This window comes from Arvicola amphibius, chromosome 2 (assembly GCF_903992535.2).
Source record: "Arvicola amphibius chromosome 2, mArvAmp1.2, whole genome shotgun sequence".
In the NCBI taxonomy this organism is placed as follows: domain Eukaryota; kingdom Metazoa; phylum Chordata; class Mammalia; order Rodentia; family Cricetidae; genus Arvicola; species Arvicola amphibius.
Window position 1 is genome coordinate 41,540,580 of NC_052048.2, and position 20,637 is coordinate 41,561,216.

General features: G+C 38.8%; 1 protein-coding gene across 1 annotated transcript in view; it reads right to left on the reverse strand.

Moving 5' to 3' along the window:
• Cntn4 (contactin 4) overlaps window positions 1-20,637 on the reverse strand; it is a 353,211-nt gene that overhangs the window by 184,700 nt on the left and 147,874 nt on the right. The window contains exons 5-8 of the mRNA XM_038319285.1: window positions 20,133-20,235; window positions 16,910-17,094; window positions 3,147-3,283; window positions 1,322-1,451 (exon numbers count right to left, since the gene is read on the reverse strand). Coding sequence (XP_038175213.1) covers window positions 1,322-1,451; window positions 3,147-3,283; window positions 16,910-17,094; window positions 20,133-20,235 — 555 coding nt within the window. The remainder of the gene's footprint in view (window positions 1-1,321; window positions 1,452-3,146; window positions 3,284-16,909; window positions 17,095-20,132; window positions 20,236-20,637) is intronic.

Sequence of the window (20,637 nt, forward strand, 5' to 3'; positions counted from 1 at the left end):
AGATTGCTGGGCAAAAGTTGGGAGCATGGGGGTGGGGGTAGAGATGGGGGTGGGCTTGAGGGAAGGGAAGTGCGGGAGAGAGAAGGGAAAAAGGAAAGACTGGAGAGAGCTTGGGGGAGTGGGAGGGTGGAGATGGGGGAAGGGCGGATATAGGAGCAGGGAAGAAGTTATCTACATTAAGGGAGTCATTTTAGGGTTGCCAAGAGACTTGGCTCTCGAGAGGATCCCAGGTGTCCACAAGGATGTCCCCAGATAGGTCCTTGGGCAGCAGAGTAGAGGGTGCCTGAATCGGCCTTGCCCCACTAACACATTGATGATTATCTCAAATATCACCATAGAATCTTCGTCCGGATGGAGATAGAGACAAAGTCCCTCATCAGAGCAACAGACTGAGCTCCCAAGGTCCAATTGAAGAGCAGAAGGAGAGAGAAGATGAGCAAGAAAGTCTGGACTGCAAGGGGTTAGTCCACCCACTGAGACAGTGTGCCTGTTCTCATGGGAGCTCACCAAATCCAGATGGACCAGGATGCGACCAAACCGGATTCTCTGAATGTGGCTGAAATGGGGGCTGACTGAGAAGCCATTGATAAAGAACCTTCATCTGGCGATGTATGGAGCTAGAGACAGAGACCCACATTGGAGCACTGGACTGAGCTCCCAAGGCACAGATGAAGAGCAGAAGGAGGGAGAACATGAGCAAGGAAGTCAGGACTGCGAGGGGTGCGTCTACCCACTGAGACGGTGGAACCCATCTAATGGGCGCTCACCAAGGCCAGCTGGAATGGGACTGAACGAGCATGTGATCAAATTGGACTCTCTAAATGTGGCTGACAATGGGGGCAGACTGAGAAGGCAATGATAATGACACCAGATTTGGATTCTACTGCATGTACTGGCTTTTTGGGAGCTTAATCTGTTTGGATGCACACCTTCCTAGACCTGGATGGAGGGGGGAGGGCCTTGGACTTTCCACAGGGCAGGGCACCCTGACTTCTCTCAAAACTGGAGAGCGAGGGAGAGGAGGAGGGGGAGGGGGAGGGAAATAGGAGGATGGGAAGAGGTGGAAAATTTTAATAAATAAATAAATAAATAAATAAATAAATAAATAAATAAATAGAATTAAAGGCAAAAACATTGTGAAAGATAGGATGCTGGAAATGTAGATCGGAGAGGTCAGTTCCAAAGGGAAGACAGAGAAACATCAGCAGACCACCAGCACACAGTCTGGAAAGTTCAGACATGGAAGAACAATGGTCACTTAAAGAGTTATGGTTCCCCCTCCCCGTTTTTTTTTTTTTCTCTTTCCACTGTAAGGACTCACCTATTACACTAAGCTCAGCACTGGAAAAGATAACTCCGTGTTTATTCTCTGCCACACACTGGTACATGCCAGCATCTGAAAGATTCACTATTGTTATGTTGAGTGTTCCTTGCTCGATTTGTATTCTGTCCTGTGAAAGGAAAAAGGAGAAATTGTGACCTTCTACAGCTGAGAGCTTAAGGCAGTTTTGCTACATGCTACGTAGAGGGCCTAACGGGAGGAAAATAGTCATCATACAAGCAATTTACATTAACATGATCTGCTTATTTGTCAAGTAAATCTGTGCCAGGTCAGATGGCAAGTAGAACCAGTAGCATATCAGTTGGTAAATGGAATTTAAATTGTAGGATTCTCTTGCATTCATGTTGATTTAATAGTGAAGTTGTTCAGATGAATATGCCCTATAAATAAGTGGACTTGACCTTGAAAGACGAAGAGCAGCTTTTAATCTATGACATTATGTTAACTGGGAAAGGGGAGAATATACAATCAAATTTATCATTTAGAGTTTCAACCTCTTAAGTCCTTTAAGGGCTTATAGGTTATTATCTCAGATGATCTTACACAAACTTTTAGTGCCTGATGAGTTGACCAGAAAAGAATAGGAACTAATCATTCAATATTCTACCAGGCATGGTGGTGGCACATGTCTTTAATCTTGGCACAAGGCTGCAGAGACAGAGAGGTCTCTTGAGTTTGAGGACAGGATGATCTATATAGTGAGTTTTTTGGCTAGCCAGAGATACAGAATAAAACATGTTTCAAACATAAATCAATGTTCAAATGCTTGATTGCTGTCATTGTGATTATTTACACTTAAATGATCTGCTACTAGTCAAGGTGGCAGAATCAAAGATAGAAAGCATATGTGACAAGAGAACCTTCTCATGTGTCAAACTGAAGTCATGCAACTTTAGAATCAAGCTATATTTCATAAAGGATTTCCCCCCTCTTTCACACACACACACACATACACACACACACACACACACACACACACACACACACCAGTGAACACAAAAACTAAGAGTAAAAACTCTTGTCTTCTTAAAAACTGCTATCTAGCTGAATGGGTATTTTATTAGACTTTGATCAAGGCATCCTTGTGCCCTCACATTTCATAAAGAGAGGGAAACGCCAAGTGACTGGAAACCTGCACACTAGCAATTTGTTGACTTTTGTAACAGAGGGTTTGATGAATCAGAGGAGCCTTCGAGGGAATTGAGGGTGACCATGAGATTGGGGTGATCAGAAGAAATTATTCCCTTTATCAGTTGCCCAGGGCAGACACTTTTTCTTTCCTAGGTTGACTATGCAGGAAAGAAATCTGAGCATGAAAACTGGCTCTCAATGTGGAGGCTGAAGAAAATTCTGAATTACAGGTAACATTTGATATTTCATAGGAAAAACACAATAAAGAAAATTGAATTGGACATAATTGTTCCTCTGATTTCTTTTTGAGAGTCACATTGCGTTTTGATGGTCATCCTTGTGATTTTTCAGTACTCTTTAGATGCTGTGATGTCTCTCTCTACATATCTTAGCAAAGTCACAAAAAGTCCAGACATTCTGTGTGGCTTTCTTAGTGTAGAGCTACCACAGTGTTAATCTGTGCTACAAAGGTCTACTATAGAAGTTTAACAAGATTTATTTATATTTTTTTCTATCAACCTATTCACTTTGACTTTTTATACTATTAATGGGATTTTGTTGCTTCTTATTTTGGAAACAATTCAACAGTGTTCTGTTTCCATAGCAACGAAGCCACATTAAACGTTGCATTACATTAAGACACAATTGCCACAATTACCAGCGATTTACTTACCCGTGTTAACAGTGGGTCACCATTTTTTAGCCACCTGTAGGTAGGCTTGGGCCTCCCATTTGCTTTGCATTCCCAGAAGACACTCTCTTCCATGGCTACATGGATATCATCTATTTTCTGAACCCAGTTAGGTTGAGCTATAACAGTACAAAAAACAAAGAGGCATATAGTCACTGCAGAGTCAATTTTTTATTCTAAGCAATTAAAGATTAAAATGGACTTTTAATCAAATTCCTTTTCCAAATGACATACAAATAAGGGCAAGAAGACATTTAAGGAAAATGTATACCCTTTCTGAGCACCATGTTTCTGAACCACATTCTTGACCTTTTTAATCACTGAAGGGAGAATTGACAGAACTTCTATTAACAATGGGTTAAATTATTCTTGTCACTTAAGAATTGCTATTATTTTGCTTTTAATATGAGAAAACTTTAAGGATCACTGAACCACCTTTGGATGAGGTCATGAATTCCTACCTACACTTTCCCAAGATTCCTTTTCATTAAAACGTAACTAGGTTGTATATGGAGCAGAGGGGCTGTGTCCCGCCACCTGGCTAGCTTTACATCCGAAATAATTACATGGAAACTGTATTCATTTAAACACTGCTTGGCCCATTAGTTTCAGCCTCTTATTGGTTAATTCTCACATCTTCCTTTAACCCATATTTAGTAATCTGTGTAGCACCACGAGGTGGTCGCTTACCAGGAGAGATCTTAACCTGTGTCTGTCTTGGAGAGGAGAAGCATGGTAACTGCTTAGGACGACTGCCTGAAGCGTCTATCTCACTGCTTTCTACTCAGCATTTTGTTCTGTTTACTCCGCCTACCTAATTTTCTGTCCTATTAAAGGGCCGAGGCAGTTTCTTTATTAACCAATGAAATTAACACATAGACACTCCTCCATCACTAGGTGACTAGATTCCTTCCAGTTCATCACTAGTGAAAGTAGAAAGGGCACTGTCAGACTCTTGTTCTAGAGTCTTGCCCATTTGATTGGAAAGTGGTAAAAAAAAAAAAAAACTTTTATGGGCTTGGAAGTATTTTGGACCTTGAATAATATTGCAATGCAAAGCAATGCAGTAGTAAGGGCTACTTGTTCATGTCTGAAAAGATAACTTGAGGTAATTGAACTTACTTAAGCCATTGTATGCTGAGTTTTCTTCCATTAAAACAGTTTAACTAACCTCTAACTAATATATTTCATTCCAATAGGTTACATAGACACATTTTATAGCATTTATATGTCCATGATTAATAATTGTTGACATTTAAAATAATAATAATAACTACTACTACTACTACTACTACTACTATTGTCATCTATTATTATAATGGAAAAAAGCTCACTGTATGATCCTTAAAGTCAACATTTTTGAGTGAGTCTTGGATTTACCAAGCTCTTTTAGAAAATCAAATTCTACCCACAGTTTCAAAAGGAAATTCAAAAAGGCATTTAATTATCACATTTCATAATACTGAATACTACACCAATCATCCACATTTTACCATGGTTTTCATGCTTCCATTTAAGGCATATTTTGTTATTCTATATAGTATAGAATAGCCAATATTTCATGAAAATATTTATACATATCAGTTCTTGCCTACAGTACAGTTAATGCTTTTGTCTTCTCAGTTATATTTATTGGTAGAAGACTTTTTGCTAAAAGTCCTGTGGAAAATCACCACAGCTATGATTTGAGGACTTACCCGTTCATGGGGCATTTCTACAGGGTAATAACTACTGATGTTAACTTAATAACCAGAGTTGATACCATTATTAATCAGAAGATATTACTCAATATTCTTAACATGTCTTTTAGCAGACTTAACCTCCATTCAGTGAAGGTACATGTCATGGATAATTTAATTCAAAAGGAAATTGGTAATGTGAAGGCTAAGTTGTGTATCTTACCTTCTGAATAATAAACAAAAGTAGAAAACCACTCAGTAAGTCACTTAACCAGCAGAGGTCTCTAGGTCCTTGACTAAATGCTGTTTTCTTCTTTTCCATCCACAAGCAATTTCATGTTTTTCAAAGAGCAAAACACAATTTTGCAAACCCTCTCCTGATAGAGATGATGCATGGCTGCTTAAGAGGCAAGGCCAAAAGGGTCAACTTCAAAAAAACGTTACAACATCAACAAGCATTAGCTTGAATGAAGGGTTATAACCTGCATCTTTGAAAGAGCTGCAAGTTGGCTGCTGTCCTCTATCATCCTGCTGCTAATGGGAAGGGAAGCTCAAGGGGTAATATCTTCCCAGAGCTCTACTGGGAGATGCCAGTGTGCAGCTCCGTTAGGACTAATGGCTTAGCCTGCCAGATACACATTCAACCTGCAGCATATTCACCCCCTGCAGAGTCCAGGGGAACAAAGCAAACAAGAAAGGCACAGAAATCTGTGGAATATTAACAAGAGCAAACTTCTGAAAAAGAGTTTGGAAAGAAAAAGCAAAACAAGCAAGGACAAATGTAACTTGGAAGCAATGTCAAGTTGAAGTTAAACAGTAAACTTCATAAACACCTGCAGAGACAGATTTCAATGTCACCCGCTTCCAGTAACACTTAGGTTCATTCTTTATAAACTATAGAAAGCTGGAAGCCAAACCTTGCCATCTCACAAAGGGGAAGGAAAGGGGGGCTTTGAAAAGAGTTTGAATGACCTTACAATTTTCAAACTAATTAGATACTCTGAGGTCTCATTCTTTCTCTCACAGTGGAATCAAGGGGCTTGACAAGAATGGACAATTTGTCCTGGCAGAGGTGACACTCACAACTACTTTGCCTAGTACTGAACTAATTGGGTGTCTGACAAGCGTCATCAGGTACTTTCTTTGCTTTCAAAATGAAATCTATTCAGAAGAGCTAAATTAACATAATCTAAATACACACCTCTTAAAGTGAATAACTGCATAGAAACCCAGAAACCCAGGGAGGTGAAGAATGGGGTAGCTGGGAGAAGAGAGATAGCTTAACTAGTAAAGCATTGGCTATACATGCTTGAAGATCTGACTTCAATGTTTAGGGTCCACATATACGGATTGGGCATGGGGGCACATGGCTGCAATCCCAACATAGGGAGGAGGAGAAAGGCCTATTTCTGGGGTTCACTGGACAGCTAGTTTAACTGAATTAGATGCATGGATAGGCATAACTCTGGGGTTCACTAGACAACAAGTTTGACAGCTTAACCAAACTGATAAAGTCTTGTCTTAAAATTCAAGGTGGGTGGCATCTCAAGGAATGATACTTGAGGCTCACTTCTGATTTACACACACACACACATTCACATACAGATTAATCTGCTATATGAGGGCAAAGAATGAGATATTTTATATTTTAATGTGCTGATGGAGGAGGGCCATCTGTCTATGTGTTATTTCATTAGTTAATTAATAAAGAAACTGCTTGGTCTGATAGGTCAGAAGATAGGTGGGTGGAGTAGACTGAACAGAATGCTGGGAAGAAGGCAGTGAGCCAGTCGCCATAGCTCTCCTCTCTGAGATGGACACAGGTTAAGATTTTTCCAGGTAAGCCACCACCTCATGGTGCTACACAGATTACTAAATATAAATTAAAGCAAGATGTGAGAATTAGCCACTAAGAGGCTGAAACGAATGGGCCAGGCAGTGTTTAAATAAATTTGTGTGTTGTTATTTCGGGTATAAAGCTAGCCATGCAGGAACCGGGTGGAACGCAGCCCACAGCTCCTTCTACAATGTGCCATTTGATAATCTCCAGTTCAAAACCACACATCACCACTGTCTTCACTCACATTTATGTTGGATGAATCACATCTATTATAATTGGGTGATTCTTCCTTTCTATACAAAGTCTAATGCTTGGTAGAGATGGTTTATAGGTGCCTATATGCTTTGGGGCCACCAAATTAAAATTCTTTAGATGGTGAACAATTTGGCTTGGTGAATTTTAAAAATTATCATTTGTATAATGCATTAGAGTAGATAGTACTTCTCCCTTATTATCAAAATTCATGATGACTTTCAACTCCATGGCCTACACATCATCTCACAGAAGCCCACATGTAAGAATTGCTACTTTACAATAACTCCTTAATATTCTTTTCTAGAGCTCACATATCAAACAAAATTAAATAAACTCATATCAAAAAAGAAATTACTATTTTGATCTTTTGCATTCTTTTACATTTAAAACAGAAGAATCATTCCTAAGTCTCACTTCAAGACACAAGTTCAAATATAAGATTAAATAGCTGTGCTGGGATTTGACCCTGTCATACTGTTCATCTTTTGACAGATGAACAATCTATTCATTTCAATCTTTTGTTCAATAACTGCCAGAAATGACCTAAATCAAGGTTTGTATATTCCAGTCACTGGAGTCATACAAGCCTCTTATTCAATAATAATTTCTATTTCAAGCAAATATAATTTGAACTCAAGGGGTCAAATAATTCTCACACATATCTAGTTGTTTTCATTCCCCAAACCAGAAATTTCTCACAAAAACAAGAGCAGGACTTGGTCGTAGACCTTGGAGAGTTTTATATATCTAAGAGAAAGGGCATCATAGGCCAAATCCTTTAAGTAACTTTTGCAAAGTTGACCTGTGGATATTTGCAATTATTTCTAAAGGTTCAACAATCTTAGAAAAGATGAGTCATTTCGAAGAAATGCAGAGGCCTGGCTATAGCATTGCTCTTATTTGTAGTGAGCTTTATGAGTCTGGGAGGAATTACTCAGTTTTACATTGCCATCTACATATATATGCTTCCTAGAATTCTGAACACTATTAGTAAATTTTTTTTAAAATATTTATTTATTATGTATACAATATTCTGTATATGTGTGTATGCCCGCACACCAGAAGAAGGCACCAGACCTCATTACAGATGGTTGTGAGCCACCATGTGGTTGCTGGGAATTGAACTCAGGACCTTTGGAAGAGCAGGCAATGCTCTTAACCTCTGAGCCATCTCTCCAGCCCTATTAGTAAAATTTTGAAGATAGTTTCAGTTTACCTTAAATATAATGTCCCCAGTGTTTGCTTTAGGTAAAACTAATCATCTGTTAGTGTTGAATATATAATTTATAATTATAAACAATTTTTTTATAAATCCCAGATGTTCAATTTACATATATACCGAAAGGACATTTACACTGTGCTTCAAGATGTTATACAGCTTCCACATTTTTCACCTGTGATGGATGCCCACTTGGTACCCACACTACAATGGCTGTTATTCTCTCATAGTGTTTCAAAATGAGTTCTCCAAGGACTACGGGTTCTTAGAAGATAGTGAATTCAACCTCAGAAGACTTATTTTGTTTCAGATACTAAACATTTCTTGTCACATTTTATGTAAAATATGATTTAATGACTAACCACACCCATGTTGAAAAAGGCTGAACTGATGTGAGGTCTTGTAACTACAAGAAGAGCTTTGGGGCACAGAGGTTAGAAGCACATGTTTTCTTCTTGAACAATACAAAGTTGAACACTCAACACTATAAAACTCCCTCCGACATTCATATGTGAACTCTTACCTTTACATTGCTTTGTAAATTTTTTTAGATTTATTTTCAGTTTTGTGTCTATGTGACTGTGGAGGTTGAATGTACATATGAATGTAGATGTCCCCAAATGCCAGATGTAGTAGATCTCCCTAGAAGTAGAATTGTATGTATTTGAGAGACTCCAGATGTGGATGCTGGGAACTGAATTCAAGTCTTCTGAATGAGCAGTGATGCTCTTGCTTGCTGAGCCATCTTTCTAGCCCTACACATTACTTTTTAAACAAATGGGATTCCTGTCGCTTGTGGTTTTCTATTTTTCCCTTATCCACACACTCTTTTTTTTATGGTTTTCTCATTTTTTTTGTATAAGGCCTGATTGATTTTTTTTTCTGGTAAGGGCAGAACCAACACTTTTGCAGATAACATTGCCAAACAAACACGAAACCCACTATGGTGTGAGGCTGGAAAGATGGCTCGGTAGTAAAGAACACTTGTTCTTGCAGAAGACCTCGGTTTGGTCCTTAGTGCCCACACAATGGCAAATAGTCATCCTTAACTGCAGTTCTAGGGGTTTTTGATGTTCTTTTCAGACCTCTGCAGACACCGGATCCCAACATGGTGCAAAGACAGACATATGTGCAAGCAAAACACGCATAGACATAAGATATTGTAATGATATCAGTTGAAAATGTGAAGATACCCTAGAAGGCAAGTCATAGTGGGCATATTTTTGTTAATAGGTATTCATTAACATAGAAAGTGAATATGATTGCAGAAAGTCATGTGTATATGAGCTACTGGATGGGGTCTGTAAATATGCTTCACCCGCTGTCAATGTGACACTCATTAAGAGACCATCACCATTATTTCATATCTTTGGGCTAATGTTTAAACTCATCTGCCATCTGCTCTCACCCAGTTTTCTTACTTTCTCCTCAGCCAGTGAATGTTAAGTTCTTTGCAGAGAGGTTTTCTTTGTCTTTAGTTATAATAGTAAGCCAGTTCCTGCCTCTATATCTTTGCTTACACCATCTTGTTTTCAGGAGGACTCTCCTTCATCTTCTAACAAACATTTTGCTCTGCAGTGTATGTCCTCGAGAATCCCTTTGTCCTTCAAACATCAGTCCTCCTCCTTTGGAGCTCACTCGGCACACAGCCTAAGTATTGTGTGTCATCTACTATATGATTTCTAATTTATAATTTTAATTTTTATTTATTCTTTGTAAATTCCATACAATGTACTATGATAATGTCTGCCCCTAACTTCTTCCCTCCAGCCTCTTCCAGAGCCCCTATCATTTTTTCCTACAAACTTTATATTCTCCTTCATAATCATTCGTTTATTAATTTATGGATGGATGGATAAATTGATTTCACGCACTCAGCTGATTAGTGGTTTTTGTATGCATGGGTATAAGATCATCCATGAGAAATGGCGATACTAACCCGGGCCATACATGACAACTATAAAAGTACATATTTTCCCTTCTCCTTCCAGGGATGCTATAGACAATTCATGACTTTATAAGTGAGCTAGAGAGAAAAAAATAAATCACAATATTTCCACTATTTAAAAGGCTTTAGGACTGATACACTAAGGCCATTTGCACTCTGACATTAACCTATGACCTTACTCTAACTAGAATTAATTCCTTCTTTTCATATTTACTTAAGCTGTGACCTAATGTTTGTCTGAATTTGCTCTGACTATGCTGAATTCATTCCCCTCCTCAGACCATCATAAATTCCCAATACAATCACCAATATACATCACTTACATGTGGCTCTCACCAGCATCCCATGAGGCATAATACTTCCAACACAAACACCAATGCAAGTTAAGTGGCATCACCCCCTTGCTATCAGGAGGCCTAGGGATGTTTGGACCCAGATTGAGAGGGATCTGTTCTGCTCCAGTGCCTCTTCTTTAGTTAGAGGACCTAAAATTATGTCTTATCTACCAATGACATTGAGGATATTCATCTGGACCTATAATACTCAAAATGTCACCCCTGGAACATTGTGGATCCCCAGCATCCACGAATTTCTACGGTTCAAACCACATATTTGTGGTTTGTGAGACCAGATTCCTTCATATTCTTCAACTAAATCAACATATCACAGCAGGGTGAACATGGAAATACATATGACAATCTAGTTTTCCTAAGCTGAAACAGATGTTAAAGAGGTTTACAAAAATACAAATTCTACCCTTATCTGTAATGATTTGGTTTGGAAAAAAATTGAATTTATTTTCTTAAAATATGTTCATCATCTAAACATGCATTGTTTTCTGGTCATTTAAAATAAATGATATACTAAATCAAAATCTCAGTTTTAACTTACAACATGGTAGATATTGGTGGATAGAGACACCATAAATACAGATTGGAGACGTTCAGTGATTCTTTGGTCAGTCTGAAAACTTGACAATAGAAGTGTGTGATAGTCCATTAGATGAATGGATCCATTCACACAAAACTTGGCATAGTAAGTTTAATGAGTAAAAAATATACTTAGTATGTTTTTTTCTTCTGTGACAATATAGAGAGGCTAAAATTATGTTTCCACACACTACTTTTGGTTTGTGGTTTGCCACTTCTATTAGTGTGAGGAGTTTCTATCCCCATTTCTATATTATTTCCCTGTTACTTACAGCATGTTCTTGATGCCCACGCCTTGAAAAACTATTGCAATTAAATTTATTGCTGTCATTAGATGCAAGAAAAGGAACAAAACTCATGGGCTGTACTTTATGGGACACCCAGGGGGAACTGAGGGTCCCTGTATGAGTTCTGCCTAGGACAATTAAGCAGTTATTGCTGTACTGTGAAATCACCTTAACTGCTGTGTTCATCTTCTGGTCACTCTGTCCTCTAAGCCATTTTGCAGGATTGAATATTATCTAGCTGTCACATATACATAGCACATGCATGAGGAATTAGGAAGCTGAGCACAAAATGCTTCTGTAATCACTTCCTGATGACCTCACCCATACTCTGGTACCCCCTAGAGTACAGTTTCCCCTTTACAGTCACAGGACTGCAGCACACAAAAATCTAGAAACATCTTACAGAAATTTGAAGAACAGTTTTTTTAAAGAGCTCCTTTCCAACTCAGTGATAAGTTAGACCAGTGTAAACAAAACAAAACAACAACAAAAGCAAAGCAAAAGGGTCCAACGTTTATCCAAAAGTGTTCAGTTATGACATTCATTGGTTACAGAGAGTATTCAAGGATGACTGACTGATGGATCCCTGATGTATTTTATCAAAACACTGAACTGGGAGCAACAACAGCACATGTCATGTGGCAGGGAGCAGTTTGAGGTGTAGTCAGATTCCACACAGTGTGTTATCTTTGGAAAAACAATAGTTTGTCCCTAGGTTTCTTTTTATTTGTAAAATCAAAGGAATGGACCCAATAGTTTCTTCCAAAAAAGGCTTTTTAGAGTCTTTGAAATAAATTTTTTATTGGGATATGAAATTTCTCAGTTTCTTAGTGATGAGTGTAACAATTATTACTGGAGGAGAAAGTGTGCAAAAGGCACAATTAGATCTTAGTTCATAGCTCATTCTTCCAGATGAGGCTGTAATTCTATCTGTATATTTGTACATAAAAAGGGTGATTCCAGAGATGAGCAGGTGGAGCGATGAGCAATTCCCAAGTGAAAGACATGAACCTCACATTTCCCTTTCCTCTCTACAAGAAACTACTAGACCTAGGCCTCTGATTGGACTTGGTATATATAGACTGACTGTGGTGCCTTATGGGATACCAAGATAGAAGTTTTCCAGAGCAACAGTAACAATCTTTTGCAAGTAATCTAATCTTGGGTCTCACTCTAACATTGGAAACAATCTCACAGAGCCATGGTCCCTACCATGTGGTCCCCACACAAGCATCAGCAGTAGCAGGACGCCAGGGAAATTAACTGAAATGCAATTTCCTATCTACCAAATCAAAACCTCCATGTACGAGGTCCAATATTCGGTATTTTCTTAAGATTTCCCACTTACCCCGATGCACACTGAAACTTCAGAACCTCTAGCACGGTGTTTGGAATCCAGTTCTGTTTCTCAATATGTAAACATTAATCACACACTTTAATATCTTTGGGAGTCAGCTTCTCTCTAAATGGGTAGTTGGAGGAATGAAATAAGCAAGCCCCACTGGCTCTGACTCCAAAATATATCTGTGTCTCTAATTCTCTTCCTCATTCAAGTCCCAGCCATGAACATGTCTCATACAGAAAGGACAAATGGCTGCTTCACTGGCCTTTCTGCTCTTGTGATTTAAACACCTACTTCTCATAAAGCAATCACCTCCTTAGAAGTATGAATCAGACGGAATCATTTCGCCACTTATCCTCCCATGGACTGTGAATAAAACCTAAACTCCGCCTGTCTTCCAAGGAACTGCCTGGCCCTTACCTTCCTTTCTTTCAGATGTCTGTCCTTGGTCCTTATATTGTAGAAACACAGATTCCCCCCTCCCCCCATCTTATCTTGGTCCTTATGAAGTGGAAACACAGACTTCTTCCCTGCTTCTCAAACTTGCCTTGCAGCTGTCAGCCTCGGGGCTTTTGTGCCTCCTCCCTATTTTCTGCCTGGAATGTGCTTCCTTGTGGAAAGCTATCTCTTATTTTACTTTGGGATTTCTGCTCAGGGGTCAATATTATATATGCCTTCCCTGACTTTTTTATCTTGGAGTCTTTTTCTGTGGCCAGTTTCTTTATAACCAAGGGGTATCATTATTTTCACTTGTATTCTTTCTAAAACCTGAAATATTTGAGTTTATTGATTTGTTTGAGTACTTAATCTGTTAATATCTGGTGAAATATCAGGTTCTTGAGGGCAAATGTTTTCTAACATCCTACTATATAGCAGTAGCCCCCTACATAGTAGGGCCATGTAAACATCTGAACAAATGCATAACGTATTAAGGTCACATGGGAAAAGTTCAGCCCCAGGTAACAAATTTTACCATTCTACATCTGAAGACAGATTTATTTTTAAGACTTTCTCTTGCCAATAAAAAAAAAAAAAATGTCTGAAACAGCAGATTAAAGTTGACTTCCCTGGAAAAGTAGAGGTCTGAGCAAAATAAATAAACAAGATAAGGGGATATAGAACGTTCTGTGTCTGAACTCACCTCAGACCTTCATATGTAATGAAACAAAGTGGCGCACATTAGCCTATGTGGACGCGGCAGTCGGTAGCAGTGGCGCACATTAGCCTATGATGTGGACGCGGCAGTCGGTAGCAGTGGTGCACATTAGCCTATGTGGACGCGGCAGTCGGTAGCAGTGGTGCACATTAGCCTATGTGGACGCGGCAGTCGGTAGCACTGGTGCACATTAGCCTATGTGGACGCGGCAGTCGGTAGCAGTGGTGCACATTAGCCTATGTGGACGCGGCAGTCGGTAGCAGTGGCCAGTACCAGGTGCCTCTGCTGAGCTCTCACAGGGGCGGAGAGTGTGATCTGATTCTACACAGCCAGCCTTTTGAAAAAGGCTAAATGCTTTTCTTAGTGCAACAAGGAAATAAAAATCCATTTTACCACGACTGTTACTGCAGAGCTCCTAATTGGGTCAACAGTGTGGTACAACAGTAAAATCACGTCTACTCTGGGTTTTCCTTTTTGATTATTAGCTTTTAATAAGTCTACAAGGTACTATCAAATAAAGTTTGTTTTTGTGTTTCTGCTTCTCCCTCATGTCCCTACCCTTGGTTCTCTCTTAGTATCTTCTATGTTCTCTTCCTCTTTCTTGTCCATGTGTGAAAGATAACTGCTTATATTCATGTGTGCATGTTTATACCACAGACTAGTATTCTCATATGACAGAGAACATGCTAATTTTGTTTATTTTCAGTCACCTTGTTTCAAATTCACCCATTTTCCTGCAAATTTTGTTTTTCATTACAACTGAATATATACAGATTTCTACGCACAAACCCATGGTTTCTAATCCCTGAGCTAGCATAGCTTAATGTTGTAAGGAATTGTCTTGTAAACAAAGGCATAATGTTCCTGGATAAGTGACTAGGGCTACTTTCTCCCTTTGGGGGACACTACACAGTGATTTTAATTATAATAATTCATTTAACTTGAAGATTAAGGCAGCTGGATATTAGGAACATAGCACTGGGAACACACCAAACCCCTCCCTTCCAAAAAAAAAAAAAAAAAAAACCAAACAAAAAAAAAAAAAACAAAAAAGAAAGAAAGAAAAAGAGAAGAAAAAGATAGTTATCAAGCACTTCTGTATAATTAAGCCTTCCTGTGACAGTGAAGACAATATCAGTGATATGCTAGTTGAGGAGGAACAAAAGAATAAACAGATACAATAGCCAAGTGCCGTGAAAGTCAACTGATCTGATCTCAAGAGTGACTGACAAGGTGGTGACATTCTGCTATCTCCAGAAAACAGGTCAATTGTTCTGCTCCTTTGCCAAGCACTGCTGCAGACAGGTCATTTAAAAGGCAAACACTGTTCCTCCATGACTTTTCATCTCTAGGGCAGGATCCCTGGGAAGCACCTATTTCACACAAGGCTGGGGCTCATGACAAGGTACATCCTCCACCATAGTAACTCTACATTGCTGTATTTCCTGGGTGGGGGACCTCGAATTCTTAGGAAGAGTCCATGGCAATCCCTGGCTATAGAAAACACCTTCTTAGCATCCTGAATGCAAGCAAATGAAATCCCAAACATTTAAAATGAAATCATGAAAGTGGAAGTAACTTTATTCAATTAATTGAGCATTACTATGTTTAGGAACCACCAATTCAAAAGTCTATTCGCTAAGAAGAAAGAAAAATGTTGTCCATTTTGCTTAACTAAGTTCAAGTGGTTGCTACCTGACATAAAGGAAACAATTATCAGAAAGATGAGAAAAGTAAATCCCAAACAGTTAAAAATACATGGCAATTGCTTCTCACCAAATAAATCTGTAACCTTGGCTCTTGTGGGTGTCCAGTTAACTGTGGTATATATTTTAATGCATCAAATAAAACATCAGCTCTCATAATTTAAGAAAGTACAAACCAAATATCAAATCCTCATTTGATATAGGGAGAAAGACAAACAAAGTGTAGGTGTTTTTCTGCCCAAGCTATTGCTGTCCTGATCATTTTATGAAGAACTTTCTAGAATTTTGTAACACCAGCTGCTTCAGGGGTATGTGAGTTTAAAATGCTGAGAGCTGGGCACAAAAAGGTCAATGGCTGATGTTGGATATGTTTTCTGGTTCCCAATCTGCATCTAGATGATTTGTATGACTACTGATTGTGGTTATTAGCTTATCTCAAAACTAAAGGACTTTGTTGGAAGAATATATAGAAATATGCGCTATTAGCCAAGTACGGTGGCACATGTATTTAATTCCAGTACTGAGAATTCAAAGCCAATCTAATCCACACTGTGAGCTACAAAATAGAGAGACCAAAAAATTGGCACCAGTGCATTTCTGGTGGACCCTTTTCTGGATTTCAGATCAATAGCCTGTGGAGCTTTCCAGGATACACTAGATAAGAACTATGTGGCACAGATTTTGCCCTTATATTATGTGTGGGTCAATACAGATGGTTTGTCCAGAACAAGGCAAACTTCACATAAAAAAAAGCTATGTGATGAGATATTTTTTATGCTCTACTCTGAGGTCCATTCTGAGAGCTAAATTTGGACATTGTGCATTCTGATATGTTCATGATACCATATAAAAGTGCTGCGGAGTTGCAGAAATTACAAAGGATTAGGATGAGCCTCGATTCAAAGTTCAAATGAAACAAAGAGTTTCAATTAACACACACACAAATAACTAACAATTTCCGGTGCCATGCTTATGCTCAATGGGAAGGGTTAATCAGGATATAGTCTCCTTTGGGAGTGTGTTCACACTACCATCCATCTCCTAAACACATCAGCTTAATTCCTTCCTCTCTGCTTCTTCAACATCCTTGCCCCCACCTGCATTCTCCATACCCAGAGTCAGTCAGGGCATGCTAATTTTGTAGAAAAGCAAGAGTCTTAATCCTATTTATTCTACGTGATTCAAAAAAAACTACCCCCAAAACAAACAAACAAACAAACAAAACAACAAAACATACCCAAACAAACAAACAAACAAAACAACAAAACATACCCAAACAAACAAACAAACAATAAAACCCCTCCAACTTCAAACCTGCCCATGCAGGATTTTAATATGAAAAGTTCTGTAGCATGGCAAATCATAAGGAAAACTGAAAACTTACCGTAAAAAGTCAACTGTCCCTTTGCTACGTTTTTGCCTCTAGAGTTTTCAGCCACACATTCATATGAGCCAGCATCTTCCTGTTGAAAATTGGGAATTTCCAGAATTCCATTTGACTTGTGTCTTCTGGCTTTCCTTGCTATTGGCTTCCCATCAGCTCTTCGCCATAGAATAGTTGGGACTGGGCTGGTAGTGAGAATACAATAAGATAACCCAAATTAAAGAAAGCCTAGTCTCTTTTAAAAATCTACACTGGTAACCCTTTCCATTGTTTCTAAGCCAAGAGCACATTAAAGATTCCCCAAATTTCTTTCCTATATTAGCATTATTTTAGCAGCATCTATATCTCTAGCATTAGTCACTTCACGTTTTTCTTAAAAATCTTAAAAATCAATGTAATCGACTCCCTATGCACCATTATCATTGAAAGAAAAGAGCATTTTCAAAAAGTTAATTTTATAATTTTCTAGTACATCTGGATTTTCTAAATTATAATTATTAAAATAAAATGTTCAGGCATATATGTAGTGGAATTAAAATGGAGGCAACTTTATACACATCCTTTTCACTGAAAAAAAGCTCACATCTATTCCCCTTGAACTTGTTGGGCTCTTTAGCCCTTCTAACTAATAAATAGACAGGAGTGATAGCGAGTTGATTTCTAGATTCAAGCCTTAAGAGGCAGACAGCTTACATGCTCTTTTTCTTGGAACACTCTCTGAGGCACCTATGAGAAGCTCACACAGAGGATGTTCCATGGAGGTTCACCTAATGACAGACCCATCTGGCCCCATCACGCAACCTTGCCTCCAAGATGCAAGAAAAGTGAGTGATGTGTCTTTGAGGTCTCCAACAACTGATGTGCCAGCTTCACATCATCAGACCCTCAGAGATATCACACAGACCCAAAACATCACCCAGATAAGCCTTTCTTGAATTCCTAACCCATAAATCATGAGACAATAAGATATTAACAGTTTGTTCCAAGTCTGTAATGTACTAGTAGAGAGCAGAAACAATATATTCTTGTAAATGTTAGGTCCAGCAATGTGAATACCACACTGTAAGTTACACCCACATATTGAACAAGTGATAATAAAAGTAATGAGACCATAAAGTCTGGAAACTACAACCTAATTGCTGGCATAGAAGAGCAATTCACTCATGCCAAGCTGATCTGGGTACACAATTGTTGTCCTTATTGTCGTTTACATATTGATGACCTCACCGATTTATAGTGGTCCATTTGGAAGGTGGTTTGTGAAAACAATAATTAAAGTAGCAAGATGAAGAAAAGAACAGTCTGTTGCATCTTAATGTACTCTCCAGGCATCTATCATCCTCTTGCCATAACTGTTTGGAACACATCTTAAATTGCCAAGGAGGGCAGTCTGTTTGCAAATGAGTGGTTTTTAAGCTAACTGCAGCTTTTAGGATTGCGGCTTCCTAGCAGGGGATACAATTATTTACTTATTTATTTTTCACAAAAACACTCACAGAGAAGTAATCACACTAAAGACTTGCCAATCTTCTCTGGAAAAATTGAGATAGTATTTAAAAAAATAAAGCTATCAAATCTACTATATTTGTTTTTAAAATAATTTAAGTTTATTAGGCAGACACTGATTCAAAATGCAGGAGGGCTCCATCAGAAGCACATTACGTACGGATGCCTTTACAGTCAAGCATATGTATACTTAATACATGCTTTTAAACACAACTGAACTTAGACAAGCCTTCTACTCCTAAGTGAGCGATAGTGGTGTGTTTCAACAGCTAGACATGCATATCCAAACATTTCTGTATGGATCTGAAGAACCCAATTTGTGTCTTTTGTTTTTATTTTAGCACCATTCAAACATTGTGAATAGATTTTAATTCATAGTCCCTTTGGAAGTGTGAGCAATGTGAATTTTGCTTTCTCTAGGGAGGGTTTTTTAAAGTGTCATCTTGCAAAGATTGCCAAATATAGACCCCGACGATCCAGTCACCTGCTCTTGCTGTCTCCCTGGTTGTTTTCTAGGTTCACAGAGAGACTTTAAAGTTTTAAGATCAACCACATCACAAGATGTGCAATCTACTTTTCTTCTCAGCAACAAATCATTGCCATTTTCCATGTCCTACATGTGGCTTGACAGCTTGCTTTTCATGTTGGTATAGCATTCAGTCCTGCAGCTCTGTCACAATTTATCCACTGTGGTAAGTTTTTAGGAGATACAAAATTACTGCTGTGGTAAACCTCATCAAAGTAAAGACACTGCTGTGGCCTACATTGCCACAACTTGAAAACAATCATTCCATTAGAATTGAAAATAAAATTGGAAGTGCAAAGAATGCCAGAAGTTTCTGTGAAACACAAGACATTTCATTTCAAAGAGACAAAGCTCTCGTGCTGTGTCTTTTGTCCATACTTAGGCATGGAAAAAAAAAAAAAAACAGACAGGATTAAGAATGGGTTTCTGGATAGATGGGGTTGGGCAAAAACACCGACACAGACCATTAAAATCCACAAGTGCCCCAGCGTTCTCCCTTCTGGTGGTAGTTTACACTGTGGACAGCAAACCATTCCTGTTGGTTACTGGCACATAAAAACCCCAGCTGATCTGCGCTTCCCTTCCGATGCCCTCTGGCAGATCCTCTCTGGGAAGTCTAAGTGCTTTCCAAGTTGGTTCTTTTAAGTGTAATCCAGATGGAATAATAAAGTTGTGAATAATTTTCAGACCAGTCTAAAATAGACTCGTAGATATCAGCTCTTCTCAGTCTCCAGCGAGAGCAGAAGGGAATCCAAATGAGAGAGGAGAGTTTGGCAATTTGAAAAGGCATTCAAGAAAAATTTTATGTATTCTCTGCAAACGGACCCAGAATGAAAGTCCCCGTTTTTCCAAATTGTCAGCTTGCCTGTACCTCAAATGAAGGCCATTGTTTTCCTGTCACTGTGGGTTAGACAGTATGTACATTATAGGTCATAATAATAGAATGAAAGACTTTTTCAGAATCATCTGTCCTCCTCTCCTTTGTGGCCGTGTCAGCCGTGGCAGCCCAATCCTTCTGGAGCCATTACCTGTCTTTTTCCATAGGAAGAGCACAGAATCAAAGATGCAAGCACAGAATTACGAAGAGGAAGGTGATTTGCTATTCAGACAGCTCAGGAACCATCATTGTGAGCGCTGAAGATAATACTCTACCTGCCAGAGGCAAGTGGAGGAGGGACAAGCAGAACTTACTTTCCTAAGGCGAAGCATTCCAGTTTGACTGTTGTTCCTCTCTCGGCCGGGACTGTTTCTGGAAACTGTACTTCTATTTTGGGCTCATATTCACCCATTACCCCTGTGAACAGACAAAGAAACCAAGTCTCAGAGGTTCTGTCAAGATGTACATAAGTGTTTTCTGACAATTAGGAGTATTCCTATATGGTGGTAGGTGCACACTCAATTCCTTCATTTGAAACGGGCTCTTCTCTAATAGCATGTGACCCCAGTTTCTTTGAGAGAAAACTTCATATCAAAACGTTCACACCACCTGCAGAGGATAAGATTCTCTATGCTTTTGAGAAGTACTTTGTAAAGGTTGCTCGGGGTGGGGAAAGGAAGAAGAATTGATATATTGCTAGTGAGAAGGAATAACACTCCCTTTAGAAATACACTTCACAAAACATTAAACTATTTATAAACGCTTTTAAAATACATCCTTTAGGGTGTCCACATAGTGACTTCTCAGAGTCATTCCCTG